Source organism: Myotis lucifugus, unplaced genomic scaffold, assembly GCF_000147115.1.
Source record: "Myotis lucifugus unplaced genomic scaffold, Myoluc2.0 scaffold_285, whole genome shotgun sequence".
NCBI classification, from domain to species: domain Eukaryota; kingdom Metazoa; phylum Chordata; class Mammalia; order Chiroptera; family Vespertilionidae; genus Myotis; species Myotis lucifugus.
In genome coordinates this window covers 671892-689515 of record NW_005871333.1, presented here as the reverse complement: position 1 = coordinate 689515, position 17624 = coordinate 671892, and the positions used below count along the sequence as shown (strand labels likewise).

General features: G+C 54.4%; 1 protein-coding gene across 2 annotated transcripts in view; it reads left to right on the top strand.

The window, feature by feature from the left end:
- SLC30A3 (solute carrier family 30 member 3) overlaps nucleotides 1-7762 on the top strand; it is a 10632-nt gene extending 2870 nt beyond the window's left edge. For both annotated transcript variants that reach the window (XM_023763481.1, XM_014465289.2), the window contains 7 exons: nucleotides 3638-3801; nucleotides 4221-4367; nucleotides 4464-4617; nucleotides 5142-5340; nucleotides 5571-5676; nucleotides 5933-6067; nucleotides 6988-7762. In XM_023763481.1, the coding sequence (XP_023619249.1) occupies nucleotides 3654-3801; nucleotides 4221-4367; nucleotides 4464-4617; nucleotides 5142-5340; nucleotides 5571-5676; nucleotides 5933-6067; nucleotides 6988-7136 (1038 nt within the window). In that variant the 5' untranslated portion in view covers nucleotides 3638-3653 and the 3' untranslated portion in view covers nucleotides 7137-7762. The remainder of the gene's footprint in view (nucleotides 1-3637; nucleotides 3802-4220; nucleotides 4368-4463; nucleotides 4618-5141; nucleotides 5341-5570; nucleotides 5677-5932; nucleotides 6068-6987) is intronic.
- The last annotated feature ends 9862 nt before the right edge of the window (nucleotides 7763-17624 follow it).

Sequence of the window (17624 nt, the reverse complement as noted above, 5' to 3'; positions counted from 1 at the left end):
TAAGGCAGGACCTCCGTGGTCACCTCCGCTGGCCATTTTGTCTGGTGGCCGACCGTCCGTTTGTCTCTTTATCTCACCTTCCCCTGCCTCTCTGTTTCCCCCCAGCCCCGCTCCCTTTGTCTCTGCGGTGGTGCCTCCCTGTGTTTCTGGTCCTTTCTCTGTGCCGGGGCTGCAAACCGGGGTGGGTGGGGGCGTGCGTGAGCGGGGACTGCAGACCTGGGCAACGCGGGGGCTGCGGCCCTGGCCCCGCACCTCTTCATTTGTCTCTGCTTCAGACCCTCTGCCCTCCCTACATCTCTCTACCTTATTTGTTGTCTGTGGAGGGTTTCAGAGGGCGAGGGAGAGAAAACTGCCTTCCCTTCTTTCTAAACAGCGTGCACCCCCTACATACACCCACACCCACACCCAGTGAGGCTTTAGGGCCCAATTTCTGCAGAACAAAAGGGAGCAGCCTGTTGATGGGTGGCTGGCTACCTTGACGACTGGCCGCACTGGGCCTTACAGGGCCTTATAGGGCCAGGAAAGGCATCTGAACCGCGGCCCCAAGGCCCCTCAGAGGGCCCCTCGGCCTCTCTCTGTTTGCTCTTCAAACCCACATCCCTGACTCCCTGCTCATCTCCATTCCCACTTGACCATTAGTCACCAAATCCTGCAGTATTTTCTGAAAGAGGCTCTTCCCTCCCGCCCCGCCCCTCCTCTGAAATTCTGCACAGGGAGCCTCTGGCCTGGTCTGGTCTGGATCCCTCGATCTCCTCTCCTCTCTTCCTGCAAACTGGTCCATCAGCAAGGGCACCTCAGGGCTCAGGAAAGATGTGCTCCATCAATCAGGGTCTCTCCCTTTATCCTCCTCTTCCTTCCCCTGGCTCTTCACACTTAAACTCCAAGCGGAATATCTTGCCATTGTCATTCCATGGGTCTGGCTTCCCCTTCTCCACCTGGGTCTCATCTTCTCCATCTCTCCCTCTGTCAAGTTCTCCCTCCCCTGTGTTCCAAAGTCCTTTGTTCACAGCCCTCCTGGCCCCGGCCTCTCCTTGCTTAGTCGGTCATTTGCGACACATCTGTCTCTCCCGCTAGACCCGGCTTCAGCATGTGCACGCTGCCTGGCACACCTCATTGAATGAGGATGGATTTGAAAGCCACCCTCATCTCCCCATCCCTTCTGGAAACACACCTAGAATCCTACCTATCCAGGTGCTAAGTCTCGGAAGGAAATTCCAACGAATTAATCTACCTGCCAGCACTTGAATTTTCCCTGCAAACACAAAGGTCCCCCCTCTTCCCTCACACCTCAATTCAGCCAGAAGGCTCCAGGCACCCTCGCCACTTCACTGCTGTGACCGCGTTTCTGTCTGGGCCTTCATGTTCACTCATAGGCATTCTTGTCACACTTCCGCGAGCGTTTCTAGGACTGTATTGAGGTCCTTTATCCTGTGGAAGGTTCTATTCTTCCTGGGGTTCAGGTTGCATCGACAGCAGTGGGGGTGAGAATTGGGCTCGCAGGGACTTAAACCTTAGTCAGCCTGAGCCCAGCCCCTGGCATCCCCAGATGAGGCCTTCAGCCCCATTCGTTTGTCACGGGAGGCCTCTGCAGCAAGTGGTCAGACTGGAGTCCAGCTAACGTGCGGCAGACTCCAGAGCCAGTGTTCCTACTGCTGCCGTCGCCAGCCACAGCAGTGTGCACACCGCCTCCCCATGGCAACCCCGCTCTGGAATCCGGCCATTCGTTCTCTGTGCCAGGAACCTCGGACTTTTTGGGTCCCAACATTCCACTCCCCCCTTAAAGGGCTGCCCTTCAGCTGCATGTCTGGAGAGGAAAGTGAAGGATCTGGGAGTGGAGGCACAAGAGGTGGGTCTGGGAGGGAGGCACTAAGGCCAGGATCATGTGCTGAGTCCTGCCACACACTTTCACACCACCTTCCCTTCCTGTCACCTCTTCCTGGTAAGTGCGCTGCATCTTTATCAAAAGCCCCCCCCCCATCTTTCAAGGCCCTTCTCGTGGTGCCTCCTTCCGTTTTAACCTGATTTCCCTACTGGAATCTATGTGTCTCTCTATCTGAGCCCTGATAGCATGTCACCTGCTCTAAGGGCTACAGCTACCTCCGGAGACCAGGAAGGGTTACGTTTGATGATTTGCTCATTTTGTATTTCTTACGGTGCCTCTCATCACGAAATGGTGTGTGTCTCAGCTCTACCACTAACTGTGTGGCCCGCATAAGTCCTCTCGCTCTCCTAAATCTTTCATTTTTTTAATTTTTATTTTTAAATCCTCACTAGAGGATATTTTTCCATTGATTTTTAGAGAGGGAAAGACAGAGAGAAATATCGATGTGAGAGAAACATACCGATTGGTTGCCTCCTGCACGCTGCACATGCCCCGACCAGGGCCTGGCTGGGGAGGATCCGGCACCTGAGGTACTCCGTGCCCTTGACCAGAATCAAACCAGGACCCGTTGGTCCGTAGTCCGACACTCTATCCACTGAGCTACCAGCCAGGGCAAGCTTTTATTTTTTTTAAATTGATTTGAGAGAGAGAGAGAAGCATCAATTGTTGTTTCACTTATGTATGCTTTCATTGGTTGATTTTTGTATGTGCCCTGACCCGGAATTGAACCTGAAGCCTTGGCATATCAGAATGATGCTCTAACCAACTACCTGGCTAGGGCCTAAGCTTTTAAAAGTGGAATTAGAGGGCAAGGGTGTAGGGGAATAATTTTCCAACACTTCTCTTGTAAGCTCATATTTTAGATTCTTCTTTGGAGTAAAATAGACTCAAGTGTTTACAAGGTAATGTCTGAGTTGTAAAAACTCCGTGTTTTTTAACTGTGTCCCCCATGCAGTCTTGGCTGCCATAATCAGAGCACCAGGACCCTTTTTTTCTTGCATCTGCATGGGAACCTTAGGAGCAGACAGTAACTGCTCCAGGTCAGTCAGATAGACGCATGCCTCACACTTCCACTTTCTTGAATAAGGTGTTAGACTAGACCAGTGGTCGGCAAACTCATTAGTCAACAGAGCCAAATATCAACAGTACAACGATTGAAATTTCTTTTGAGAGCCAAGTTTTTTAAACTTAAACTATATAGGTAGGCACATTGTTATTAACTTAATTAGGGTACTCCTAAGCTGGCCTTTGCTAAAAACGTCCTCAGTCTGGTTGAGGTACGTTCGCTGAGGTCGACCCCTTCCAACTCTCCCATCCACACTCGTCTTGTATACTTGTTTCGTCTATCTCCTTTCCGAAAACCGACTTCTGCGCATGGGCCACAAAGTTTCAGTCGCACTATACGTGCGCGCCCGCACATGGTATTTTGTGCAAGAGCCACACTCAAGGGGCCAAAGAGCCGCATGTGGCTCGTGAGCCGCGGTTTGCCGACCACTGGAATAGACCATCTCTAAGGTGCTTTCCAGCTGGGAAATGTGTATGAAAAGAAAAGAAAGGCTGGGATCTGAGTGTTCATCTAGGCCCCATCTCTCGTGTGGCCCTCTGTCCACAAGGTGCCGGGTGTGACCAGGCCTTGGGAAGGAGTGAGAGATGGGCCACATCTGATGGAGCCAGTCCGCAGGATCCAGGATCTGAGAGTGAGGAGCAAGTCAGCCCGTGAGCCAGGCCCCAGTTGAACCATGTTGCCCACCTCAGTCTCTTCACAGAGCCCATGGAGTCCACAGCTGAGGAGACAACTTTCCACTGCCACAGGGACCCCCTGCCACCGCCCGGCCTCACCCCTGAGAGGCTGCGGGCGCAGAGGCAGCTATGCGTCGCCTGCGCTGTGTGCTGCGTCTTTATGGCCGGGGAGGTGGTTGGTAAGTTGGAGAGCTGCTCCTCCAACCCCATCATCCCGACATCTGCCTAAGCCACTCTCCACTCAGAGTCCCAGGATGTGCCAGGGGTTGGCGGTGCAGAGAAGAGGGGGATGGCTGGCACTTGGGAGTTGGGTGCCCAGGGATCCAGAAACAGGAGAGAGTGAAGGACAGCACCAGGGGAGGTTCGGGGCGAGGTCCAGGGCTGGACTCTGTGATAACTGCTCTTTTCAAAGCCCTATGTTCTTGTTATTAAAATGTCATTGTAGAAAAACTAGGAAATGTGGATGAGTGAAAAGAAGAAAATAAAAACGATCTATAATCCCATCACCAGTGAAAAACCATAGCTCACATTTTGGTGTATGCCCCCCGCCCCCATTTTCATGCCTACACAGCAAATGTGCATTGTTTTACCCTTGCAGGTGGGTATTTAGCACACAGCCTGGCCATTATGACCGACGCAGCCCACCTGCTGGCGGATGTGGGCAGCATGCTGGGCAGCCTCTTCTCTCTCTGGCTCTCTACCCGTCCAGCCACCCGCACCATGACCTTTGGCTGGCATCGCTCAGGTATGGCTCCTGCATGAGCTGGTGACCCTCCAGTCTTGCTGGAGGGCACCTCCTAGGGTCCCGGGCAGGTCTCTGATAGCTTGTCTCTGCCTGCAGAGACTCTGGGGGCTTTGGCCTCTGTGATCTCCCTCTGGATGGTCACGGGCATCCTCCTGTACCTGGCCTTCATCCGCCTGCTGCACAGCGACTACCACATCGAGGGGGGCGCCATGCTGGTGACCGCGGGCATCGCAGTCTGTGCCAATCTGCTGTACGGTCCAGTATGGAGCAGCCACCTGTGGGGTTCAGGGCAAGGGGCCCTCCTCCAGGCTGGGAGAGCAGGTCCTCCCCTTGCAGACAGACAGGCAACGCAAAGCACTGGTTCTCAGCAGGCTGCCCTGAGAATGCCTGAGAGACAACTGGGGGAGGCCGAAAATTCAGTCAACAGACACTCGTTAAAGGCCTGCCGTGTACCAGCCACTCTTGCTGGGACTGTCATCAGTATCCTCTCATTAAAAGCTCACAACCACCCAGGCCGCATAGCTATTTAAGTAGCAGGGCCAGCATCTGAATGCAGATCTCTGGCACCATGCGCTCTATTGCTCTATTCTTGCCCCCAGGCGGCACTATTTTTCTCAATGTTGTCTTCTTCCTGGGGCTGGGAACACAGGGAGAATATAGTGGAGAAAGAGCTCATGGGGAGGTGAGAGGGGAAGGAGAGAGGGGGAGGTGTGGAAATAGGCAGAGGAGGCTGGGAGCAGGCCCCTGGGCTGAGCTGCTCTGCTTCCCCCTCAGAATGGCCTTTGTGCTGCACCAGGCTGGGCCCCAGCACAGCCATGGGTCTAGGGGGGCTGAGTATGCACCGCTGGAGGAGGGGCCTGGGGAGCATCTGCCCCTGGGGAACACCAGTGTCCGGGCGGCCTTTGTGCATGTACTGGGGGACCTCCTGCAGAGCCTTGGGGTGCTGGCTGCCTCCATCCTCATCTACTTCAAGGTACTGTCCACCAGGCCTGTCCCAGCCTTCCTCCCCCAACTCCACCCCCCATCCCCGCCTTCCCAGGACCCACAGCCTCCTTCCCCGATTCCAGCTCCTGGCTCCCTAGGATCCCTGCCTGGGGTCCTGGCCCCGTTCCCCTGAGCAGGGTTCTCAGGGGCCTAGGACACCCGTAGATCTTCCTCTGAAAGGTCCCTGGTTTCGGGCTTAGGGGTCTCTCTTTGTCTCAGCCTCAGTGCAAGGCAGCTGATCCCATCAGCACCTTTCTCTTCTCTATCTGCGCCCTGGGGTCCTCGGCTCCCACCCTCCGAGATGTTCTCCGTGTCCTCATGGAAGGTGAATCAGACCCACTGTTCCCCATCCTTTGGGCCCTCTCTGACCTCACTCCAGCACGGGGCGCCTCTCTTCTCTCTGATGAGTGTGGGGAGAAGGCCGGGGCCATGGGCCTCTTGCTGGAAGGAGGGTTCAGGCACAGGCTGAGTTGTGGGGTCACAGGCTGAGGGGGTACAGAATGGGGGAGAGGGGGTCTGGTGGGGGTTGTCCCTGGGCAGGAATAGCCCCAGTAGTAAGGCTTGGTGGATGCTGCTTGCAGGTGCCCCTCACAATGTGGGCTTTGAGCCGGTGAGGGATGCACTGCTGTCAGTGCCAGGAGTCCAAGCCACTCATGAACTGCACATGTGGTCCCTGACGCTCACGTACCACATTGCCTCTGCACATCTGGCCATCGGTGAGTCCACACTGGCCCAGCCAGTGATTCCTAGAAGCATTCCCCCCGCAAAACAGAGGTGGATATTACTGAGGTTGTCTCAGTCTCTCCCTCTCTCCCTCTCCCCCTCCCTCTCCCTCTCTCCCTCTCTCCCTCTCTCCCTCTCTCCCTCTCTCCCTCTCTCCCTCTCTCCCTCTCTCCCTCTCTCCCTCTCTCCCTCTCCCCTCCCTCTCTCCCTCTCCCTCTCCCTCTCCAAGTAGAGCAGGGAACTAGTAACCCTTTACAAGATCACTAGTACCTAGTTACTAGTGATGAAGCACAGTTAGGTAAATCCAGCCCCTCCACTCAGTGCTACCACATATCTGCTGAAAACGATGACTATGAATACTGTATGGCAACTAGGGAAACTGTTTGTGGTATAATGCTAAAAGGAAAGGCTGAATATAAAATTATCTCTACATTATGATTCAACTATTAAAAATATATATGGTGACTCACAAGCTGACAAAGGATTTTTGAGTTTCTTCCAGATGCAGGAAGCAATCAGAGACATGCAGTTTGGATGCCAAAAATATTATACTTTGTGGGATATTTGATGGCTCTAGGGGGGCAGTGGGACAGAGTATTTAACATCTGGGTTGTCCCGGAAAATTGGGTGGCCTGGCTGCTGAAGGGCTGTATTCTGATACTCGGAGAGCAGAAGAGAATAGAAAAATAAGAACAGTTTAGTGTGTTAGCCTGGTCGATTTGGGGTGAGTCCAGCCTTTTCTTTGGCGTTTTTATGCTTTTCATACAACACGGAAAGCAAATAAAGATCCCTATTGAAGCCTGGCCTGAATGCTGTGCACGCTCCCGGGTCCCCCTTCACTGGTCCTTATCTTGGCCCCGGCCTGGTTCCCGGCTCCCCTGGGGACCTGCTGTCTCTTATCACTTTCCCACAGACTCCACTGCGGACCCAGATGCTGTCCTGGCCGAAGCCACATCCCGGCTCTACTCCCGATTTGGATTCTCCAGCTGTACCCTGCAGGTTGAGCAGTACCAGTCTGAGATGGACCAGTGCCTGCGCTGCCAGGAGCCTCCCCAAGCCTGAGCTGGCCCTGCTCTCTGCCCACTGCCAGGCCCTGGCTCAGCCCTAGGCTCTCAGCTGGGCCCTTACCCCTTCCTCTCTCCCTCCTGCCACCTGCCAACTCCCCAGCCCCAAGCCCCAGTGGGCAAGACCAAAGTAAGGGGGGAGTGGGGTGGGAGTTGGGCTGACCAGGGAACCAGTGCAGTGGGGGGTGGGGGTCCCAGCTCCCCACGGTCTGGGGAGCCACGAGCATCCTTTCCGTGCAGTTCATTTGTCTGTGTGGCAGGCTGGCCGCTGGCTGGGGCATCTGCCTGTCTGTGTGCTGTTGGTGTGCCTAGGCCTGGGGGAGGTCATCAGGGGCCCCTCCCCACGTGGCCCTCGCTCTGTCTATGCAGGAGCCCCAAAACTTGCACTTTGTCCGTGTGTTCTGGCCCTGTGGCTTTGTCTGTGTGTGCGTGTGTGTGTGTGTTTCTTGGTGCTGTGGCCTGTGTCTCTCTGTGCCTGTGTGGCTGCGCTATGGTCTCTGAGTCTGCACCATCCATGTGTCCCTTTGGGGGTCTGTCTATCCCTCTGTTGGTGCTGTGCCCTGGGCTTTCCCAGAGAGAGGGAGGATCCACTGCAGCTCCACAATAAACGTGTGTGTCACTGCATCCTTCAGCCGTGCTGACTCCTGGGGCGGGAAATGGAATCCGTCACCTGAGCACGGACAGCATCCGACAGTCCAAGTGACCTCCACAGCCCGCGACGCCTCCCCAGCCGCCCCCTCCACCATCAAATGTACCTCCCAGCGATATAGGTTGGAACCCGCAGGCTCGTCCCACCTTCCCCTCCTCAGCATGCGCCAGCCTGGGCTGGAAGGCAAGGAGCGAAGGGCTTCTGGGAGTCATTCCTAAAGGCTCCCCCAGACCACGGTGCCTGCCTCGGGCTGGGCAGAGGGAAGCTGCGTCACTCTGGGGGAGCGTGGTTGGACCCCGGGGCTGATGTGGGCTCGGTTCTCAGCTGCATGAGGCCAGGGGAGGGGCCTTCAGCCCTGACTGCCCACCCTCGGTCCAGGTTTGGGCTGCGGACACCAAGGCCCTCTTACAGTTCTTCCCCTTTTGCCTTCAGGATCATATAGAATCATATAGATCTGATCTGACAAACCAGACCCATTGAGGAATTGATTTTTGCTTTTTAAAAACCAAACTGCTTGTGCTGACTTGAGATCTAGTGCTTCGGATCAGCAGAGTTCACTGGCCTTCCCACCACAGCTGATCAAGCCCCAGCCCCGAGCAGCATTTTTTATTAGCCTGTGCGTGTTTCTGCCAGGCTCCCCCCACCACCCAGTAATGGAAGTAATTTTATTATGAAATTATCTCCTTTTTGTTACTAAAGCATATTATAAATATATGCTTGTTTGAAGGGTTCAACAAAGGAAATGTGTATAAAGTAGAAAGTGAATGTTTCCCCCTATAACAGTGATGGCGAACCTATGACACTCATTTTTTTGGTTGATTTTTCTTTGTTAAATGGCATTTAAATATATAAAATATCAAAAATATAAATCTTTGTTTTACTATGGTTGCAAATATCAAAAAATTTCTCTATGTGACACGGCACCAGAGTTAAGTTAGGGTTTTTCAAAATGCTGACACGCCGAGCTCAAAAGGTTCGCCACCACTGCCCTATAAGCTACTCCCAGAGGTAGCTGCTATCCGCAGTCCGGAATCTCCCCGCTCATGTTTTTATATACGCAAACACTTCTATTAATAACCTAACGGGATCACTTTATTGTTTAACCTGCTTTCATGACTCAGACACCCTGGCTGCACCTCTTCACGTCAGTACACAGAGATTCCATTACTCTTCTTAACGTGAGGCCTTCGGACTGGCCGGAAATAGGCCTCCCCACTCGGATCCTTAGCTGGGGGCCTGGGCCCAGCTGGGTCACTGGCGGCCTGAGGAGGACGTGGGAGGCTGGGCCAAGGTGACAGGCTGGCGGCCCATCCCACCGGGAGCTGGGCTGCCCCTGCCCCAGCTGCTCTCCATGCTTTGCTAGTTCCTGATACTTTCCCATTTTACGGCTCATTGATTACAGGCCCCAAGCGACAGGATGGGGGTGGGGAAGAGAGGAAATGGAGGTTGGGGGGAAATGAGGACTAGATGTTCACCTTATGAACAGCCCTAAGCTGCAGGCCCACCTACATACACAGCGCTGGGTCCCTCTGCAGGGGAGGGAACAGGCTGTCCAAGGCAGAAAGAGACCTCACAGAGCACGCAGTCCCTCTGCCCCACCCCTGCAAGAGGAGGAAGAGGCAGCTGAGGCTCAGAGGGAACAGGACTTCCCCACGGTCACCCAGTGAGTGGCAGGGTCAGGAGCAGAGCCCGTTCTCATTCCCACCAGGCCCCCCTTTTTTTTTGGCGGGGAAGGGGGGAGCGCTACAAAAAGCTTTATTGTTTCCATGTGGTCCAAGCACGGGAGAGGGCTCAGGGTGGTTAGAAGGATGGCTAGTGGTTTCAGGGAGAGGCTCAGGCAAAAGCCAGACACCAGGGGATGCAGAGGGGCCCCTCACAGGCCTCTGGGCTCCAAAGGCTCCTAGTTGTGCTTGAGGGTCAGGATGAGCCTGTAGAAGAGACACTCGCCCAGCCCAGCCTGGAGGCCGGCGCCTGCGGAGGTGAGTCAGGTGTCGCCCATCTTCCTGATGAGTTTCACCTCCTCACCCAGGAAGTGGTTCCCCAGGAAGTCACAGAGACGAGGGTCTGCGGGTAGAACCGGGGCAGGCAGGTCCACAAGGGCCTGGTTCAGGCTCCTCTCCAAGGCCAGGGCGGCTTCCATGGCGTCCTGAGTTTTGCCCACTCATCTTGGGGAGGCTCCAGCGCGTCCTGGAGAGAATGCGGCCACCGCGCTGGTTTTGCGTCTTTGAGCAGTAGCGCGCTCTCTCGGAAGTGACCACACCCTCCAGAGCCACGTCCTCGGGTCCAAACAGAAGCCCGGAGAGAGGTAGAGAGGTAGGTGTGGGAGCCGCGGATGCAGGTCAGCCAGGGGGTAGACGGGGCCTCCACCTCCGTGGAATAATTCTGACGAGTTTGGGAGCTCATGGTTGTTGGGCAATAAGGACTTAAGATCAAAAACAGGTGTCGCTGGTCTTGGAGGCTGAGGATGGCTGAGGTGGTTCCCAAGGTGGTGACTGGAAAAGAGGTTGGAGGGGGCTGGGAGGCTGGAAGAAGGGGTGCCCCTGGGTCTGTTCCGTGCAAACACTGTTGAAGCGAGAGACAGATCCGGGGACGCTGAGGGCACTGCCCCACGCAGGCCCCTTCGAAGCTCTCGCCCAGCTGAGTTTCTGGGCTCCTTTCTCAGCCGCCTGCTCCTGCCGGTACCCAGGGCCTGGGCTCTGAACTCTGGCTCCGTGGTTCTGCTCTCGTTTACCCTCTGGTCACTGGTAACCTCTCTGCCTCCAGCTTCCTAACTGTACGCAGAGGGACTACATGGCATGTGGGTGTGAGCGCGCCGGGTACAGAGCCTGTAGGGAAGGCCTAGCGTTGGTGGAACCCCGGGTGCAGGGGAGAGATTTCCGGGGAACAGGGTGGCCCAGCACCCCGACAGCGGAGACAGGAGCCAGCATTTACTGAGCTAACCCTGAGCGCAAGGCACTGAGGTCGATATATCTGCACCTTCCATTGTGGGGAAGCTGAGGCTTACCGCCCAGGGTCCTGATGCTGATAACTCCGAGTTGAGATTCAAACTCGGTTCTGACTGCTCCGAGGCCCCAGCCGTCTTCCACGCCCCCCCCCCCGCCCGCCCCCCCCTCCAGTCAGGGACAGGGAGCGTCCTCCTTCGGGTGTACAGCGTTCCCAAGGGGGCCAGGAAACCCTCATCTGCAGGAGCTGCCGGCACTGCCTGTTATCTCCCCAGCCCACCTTCCCCTCAGCGTATCCAGCGGCCTTGCCCTGTGGCCCTTCCCTGATGATAGAATATGTGGCCGAGGGAGAGGTGAGGAGAAAGGACTGGAAAGGGGCGGGGAGCGAAGGGGAGGTGGAGGAAGAGCGGAGGGGGGAGGCCTGTCATCCATCAACCCAGCCCTGGCAGGTTGTTACACAGCTGGTTAGCCAGGGGGCGAGGGGCGAGGGGCAGAGGCAACGGAGAGCCAGAGAAGGAGAGGTGGTCAGGAGGAAGGGAGATAGGATTGTCATCCTGCGAGTGCAGCTGTAGGCGTGCTCACAGGAGACAGGAGACCATCCAGACAGAACAGCCAGCTGGGAGGCTGCAGAGACTGGGCCCGGGGAATGTCGGGCAGGTGGACAGGCCCCGCCTTCCTCACTGCGCTGCTTATCTGGGGTCTGCTGGGCCAGCTGGCAGGGACAGACACACCTTTCTGTCCAAGGGTGAGGACTGAGGACCCAGCAGGCTAGGGGAACAGTCTGTCTGGGGTCAAGAGGAAGAGCAGGGTGCCCAGCCAGCGTGGCTCCGTGATTGAGCACTGACCCATGAACCAGGAGGTCACGGTTCGATTCCCAGTCAGGGCACATGCCCGGGTTGCAGGCTTAGTCCCCAGTGTGGGGCGTGCAGGAGGCAGCCAATCAGTGATTTTCTCTCATCATTGATGTTTCTATCTCTCCCTCTCTGAAATCAATAAAATATATATATTATTTTTTTTTTTAAGAGGAAGAGCAGAGTGATAAAGCTGTGTCCTCCTCCCTCCAGTGCCCCTGCTGCCCCTTCAGGGACTTCAGTGCAGGCCAGTCTAAAGGACTGGGCCCATCCTTGCTGCCTTGAGCTGGACGTCAGAGGGGGAGCAGCACCCCTCTTCCCCCCTGGCCCGTGCCATGCTGAGCAGAGGCTCCGGAGGGATCTCAGGGCCTGAGTCAGGATGGGAAAGCGCTGGCCCTCTTCCTGGCAGATCCCCCACCTCCCCGGAGAGCTGCATTTAGGGAGTTTCCTTTATGCTTGAAGGACTCTTCACCCCCAGCTCTGGGAGGTCCCAGGGCCACCCTGTCTCTGCCATGAGCTCCAGGGCCATCCCACCAGCACCTGGCCAGTACCTTCAGGGAGGAGGTGGGGGGGCGCTGGGCAGTTCCCAGGCTTCTGTGGGGCAGAGCCCGAGGTTGTGGATGGAACTGGGATCAGAGATGATCCCACAGACAAAGACCCCGATTTCCAGGATGGGAGAGAGAAAGTGCAAGGAGAATGAGTAGGAAGGAGGGCCGGGTGGCCAGAGCTTGTGCCTCTCTCCTTCAGCATCACTCCCTGCCTCTCCCTGCCCCGCCCTGCTCCCCGGCTACAGCATCCTGCAGGCCAGGGAGCAGTTCCCACCAGGCCTGGGCAAAGCGCACTCAGAGGACAGGTGTCCTCCGAGCGGAGCTGACCCTCCGCACTGGGCACCATCTAGAGGCCATGGTAGCCACCCTGGGGAAGGGCACATCTCCTGGCCGCCTCCCCTGCAGCACCAGAACCCCCATGCTCTCTGGGAGGCTCTGTGGTCGGTTTCTAAGTGGGCGCCTCACTACTGGAGAGAAGGAAAGTGCAGCCATCAGCAGCCTCCCCTGCCCTAGATTAGAGCTACGCTGGGAGGGAAAGGTGCAGGCGCTTGTACAGAGCACTTTCCATTCTTAAAACATGAAACCTCAGAATAGAAGAGGAAAGCACTGTGTGGGTGGGTCTCCAGGTGCCACCCGCCCGAGCTTTCCTCTTCCATTTGGTCCTGTGCCCATGGCATCTGTGCCAGGGTTTGCTGCCTGACTTTCTCTCTGACCCAAACAGTCTGCACATGCAATTCCAGCCTCTTGTTTCCTTTGGCTCAGCCAAAATAGGTTATACATTTCAACAGGACTTTAGCCAAAAACCTAGGGAGAAACAAGGGGACCAAACCCAGGAAGTAAGGCAGCTAACGTTTACCAAAATAAGCAGGTTTGAGACCCTACAATAGCAAACTTGCTTTTCCCTGACCTTGACATCTGCCCAGAGGTCAGATCGCCTCCTTGCTCCCCTCCCTCCAGCCCACCTGCTGCACCAGAGCAGGGTTTGGATCAGGTCTCACAGGACTGCTGGAGGCGCAATAATGGGGGGTAAGGTTGGGGGAGAGTATGCCCTACAGATGCTGATCGGCAGATTGCCCTGAGGGAAGGCACTGCTTTCCTCATATTTGCCTCCCCAGCACCCAGCTCACAGCCTGGCACTGAGTACTGACTGTTGGTAAAGGAATGGAAGGATGGAAAGATGGTGAACAAATGGCCGAGGGCTCAGTGCAAAGCCCATCGCGTGTTCTCAGTCCCCAGGCTCCCCGCAGATGCCTTACACGTTGACTCCCCAGGGCGAATCTGCCGTAGCCTGTGGTGGTAACTAACCAGGGCCCTCTCGAGGAGGGAGGAATTTATCTTCTAGGGGTCCTCAGGGTGGGTGACATGCCTGCCCTGCCCTGGACCTGTCTCCCCAAAACGACCACAAACTCACAGTGTCTACCTTCCCCCTTGAGCCCAACTCGGCGACCCTTTCATTAGTCTCCTGTGGGTTCATCAGCTCTCCCAGCCTTTCCTACTCCCCGTCAGGTCCCATCCCAACACTCTTTCCCTTGCCTCTTGGGACCCTAGCCTCTAAACCAGTCCCTCCCTCACTAAGCCCATAAAATCTGGTGTTCACTTTACCACCACAAAGCTGCTTATGTTGATGATTCAGTCAACAAATGTTTATTGACCATCTACTATTTTAGTACTCAGTACTGTTTTAGATGCTTGGGATACCCTAGTGAATCAAGTTCCTGTTCGATGGTACCGTGTTATCACATACTAGAGGCCCGGTGCATGAATTCATGCACAGGTGGGGTCCCTCAGCCTGGCTGATGACTGGGGCCGTCTCGCCCAGTCCCGATCAGGCTGATTGGGGCCAATTGGGCTGGCCAGCTTTGGGGAGGGACTGCAGGAGGTTGGCCGGCCGTGGGAGGTTGACTGTGGGAGCACACTGACCACCAGAGGGCAGCTCCTGCGCTGAGCATCTGCCCCCTGATGGTCAATGCGCATCATAGCAACTGGTCGACTGGTCGTAACAGTTGCTTAGGCTTTTATATATATAGATAAATGTCACATATTTTTCTGTTGTACCTTTCCCCAGTTCCCCAGCTTCATTATCTAAATGACATCTCCATATAGATGCCCCATAACAACTGACCATATAATGCCCAAATACTCCATCCTTCCCTCCCCCAAACTGGCTCTCTGCTCTATGCCAGTCCTCATTCTCCCAATCTCAAGGTCCCCACACCGTGGAGTCATTTTCCATTCTTTCCTATCTTAGTATTTTACTTATTTAAAATATATTTTTATTGATTTCAGAGAGAGGGAGAGGGAGAGATAGAAACATCAGGGATGAGAATCATTGATTGGCTGCCTCCTGCACGCCTCCTACTGGGGATTGAGCCCGAAACCTGGGCATGTGCCCCAACCTGGAATTGAAGCGTGACTTCCTGGTTCATGGGTCAAGCCCAACCACTGAGCCACACTGGCCTTAGTATTTTATAGCATCCATTCCTGTCTGTTAGTCCAGACCCTCTTCACCCATGGTCTGCATTTAGTGCAACATCCTAATGGGTGGTGGAATGGCTCCTACCCCCATCTCTTCCAGATGCTGCTCCTAAACTATCTTCCCATGCACTCATTCCACCTCGTGCTCATTCTCTGCTCCAGGCCTCCACCAGCCACTGTCTCCCACAGTCTATGGGATATTGTTACAGAATCAGAGACGCCTGCCAATGTTACCTCGGGAACTCCCAACTCTACCCTTTCAAATTGAAGCCCCGAGGTGCACCCGTTGCCGTCCATTAGTGATGAGACAGGAACAGGATGAAGGCGACAGAGCTCCAAATGGAATGCCTATTTGGAGGCGATTTTTTTCATAAACAGTGAATAGTTGGGGGAAATGACTTTGCGGTGACTAGTGAACATGTTAGGTCGGACCTCTTTTCACGAGACTTGGGGGGAAATAAGGGTTCATCTGAAAGTCAAAGTAAAAAGAATGTGAATATTGCGAAGTGCTAGAACAAACAGTCCTTGGCACGTGACTAGAGCTATGTTAACTTAAAAAAAAAAAAGATCAAATCTCTTAAACATCTCAGGAGGAAAGACCAGGAAACTTTTTATGGTTAATAATTAGCTGGGGCCTATGACCTTCTCAATAAATGTAGAACAGGCTCAGATATGGGTATTTTGTTTAAAGGACTGTTTTTATGTCTTTCTTTTAAAAAAATATGTTTTTATTGATTTTTTTAGTGAGAGAAAGAGGAGAGATAGAAACATCAGTGGGGCAGAATCAACATCGATCGGCTGTGATTGAGCCCACAACTGGGCATGTGCCCCGACAGGGAATGGGACCAGTGACCTTCTGGTTCATGGGTTGATGCTCAACCACTGAGCCACACAGGCCGGGCTGTTTTCGTTTCTTGTAGCTTCTTTTATTTCCCAGTGTAATAAGATCTCATTTCTGGTTGAAAGGGGGAAGAGTTTAGTCAACTGAGAGCTGTGTTATGACGAGGAGAGCCAAAGAAAGGATCAGGGCAGAAACACCTCCCACCACTTAGCAACTGAGTACACTGCCTGCCGCTTGGCAGCAAACACTGCTTCCACTTGAGGACGAGGCTCTCCGAGTTCCGTGGGAATCTGTGTGTGACAGGTTCCCAAGTTCGTGGGAGAATAATCTCTGACTTGTTTGAATAGCCCGAGAAGGGTAACAGGAGCTCTGGAGAGGACCAGCAGCTTCTTTAAATGATAACTCTCTTTTCTAACCAACCAAGTCCTCCAAGTACCTGAGGAAGAACTCGCCAGGGCCGGGGTTTGGAAGCCTGGGAAGGGATATTAGTGGGACAGGAGAGAGCTCAGCTCCCCTGAGCAGCAGATGGCCCGATAGCTCACCCACCCTGTTCAAACAGTGCCTGTGGATATGAATTCCCATTTGTTGGAATCTACATCCAGACCCCTTGGTCTGGCCTACCAGGCTCTCAACCCTAACTAGACAGAGCAGGAACGCCTGCTGGGTCTCCTCGCTGTGCTGCAGACACAGAACTGCCATGCAAGCTGTGCTAGAAGTGTCTTCATCTTCCTCCCACCCACCTGCCAAAGCCTGCCCCTTCCTCAGGAACCAGCCCGAATCGAGTCCCAGCTCCATGGGCCTTCCTGACTCCAGATCTGTGCTGATCGCTCTTTTCTGAAAACTGGCTGCCCATGGATGCATTAGACTTATTCTCTTGGTGGTTCATTTGTGTGGCTTGTCTCTCCCGCTGCTTCTGGATGCCCTGAAAACCGGAAAGGACTGTTTTCTTTTTGTTTAATAGAAAGATGGGTTTGAAGTAGTCCTGTTGTGAACCCTAGCTATGTGACTGGTAAGCCACGCAGTAACAATTTCTGCATCTGCAGAAACAGTTGAAAAGTTGGCATGAGATTAAACAATGTGTTGCCCTAGCCAGTTGCTCAGTGGTTAGAGCAGCGGTTCTCAACCTGTGGGTCGCGACCCCTTTGGGGGTTGAACAACCCTTTCACAGGGGTCGCCTAAGACCATCGGAAAACACATATATAATTACATATTGTTTTTGTGATTAATCACTATGCTTTAATTATGTTTAATTTGTAACAATGAAATTGGGGGTCACCACATGAGGAACTGTATTAAAGGGTCGCGGCATTAGGAAGGTTGAGAACCACTGGGGTAGAGTCTGCAGCCTGAAGGGTTGTGGGTTTGATTCCCGGTGCTGGTTGGGGCATGTGCAGGAGGCAACCATTCGATGGGTCTCTCTTACATCGATGTTTCTCTATCTCTCCTCCTCCATTCCACTCTAAAAATCAATGGAAAAAATATCCTTGGGTGAGGATTAACCAAAAACCAAAAACCAAAAAAATGTGTTAAGTTCTTGTTCACGCTTTAAAAAAAAAGAGTTCCTTCTCCTTTCCTACCGCTGAAACATGCCACTAGCTCTTTGCATGAAGCAGGCTCTTCCTGGGTGACGGTGGAGCCATCACTGCGTGATGTTTGGGCCATCTCGTGCAAACGTGTTCAATCAACGCATCCCTAATGCCATGCCACCCGAGGCTTCAAAACCGAGGGCAGAACTATCTTGTTCGTCCCTGTACTCCCACCGTGCGTGGTGCTTTGTACCCAGAGGGCGCTCAGTGAGTCTGCGGGATCGACATGTCCCGAATGCTACTGAAGTTCCTGGGATGGAACAACTCACACGCTGAAAGATCCACGGAGGCCCTAACCTGCACGCATGAGCTACTGCACCCGTCCCCTACCCCAGGGTTTCGCAGCCAGAGTGCCCCTCAGCCCTGCAGGGCATCTGTCCCTCTGTCCCTAGTCCAGTCTGAAAAGTCCCGGGTCAGGCAGAGGCTCCCATGGATAACAGACAGGAGGGGCTCCCAGCAGTGCTGGCAGCTTGAGAACTTCCAGGCGAGGTGTGAGGATCAGTGGCCGCCTTAGCTACTGAAGGACGAACCAGGCAGAGGAGAGAAGAGGCCTACAGGATCATGAACCTCACCAGCCAGGCTGCTCAGCCTTTC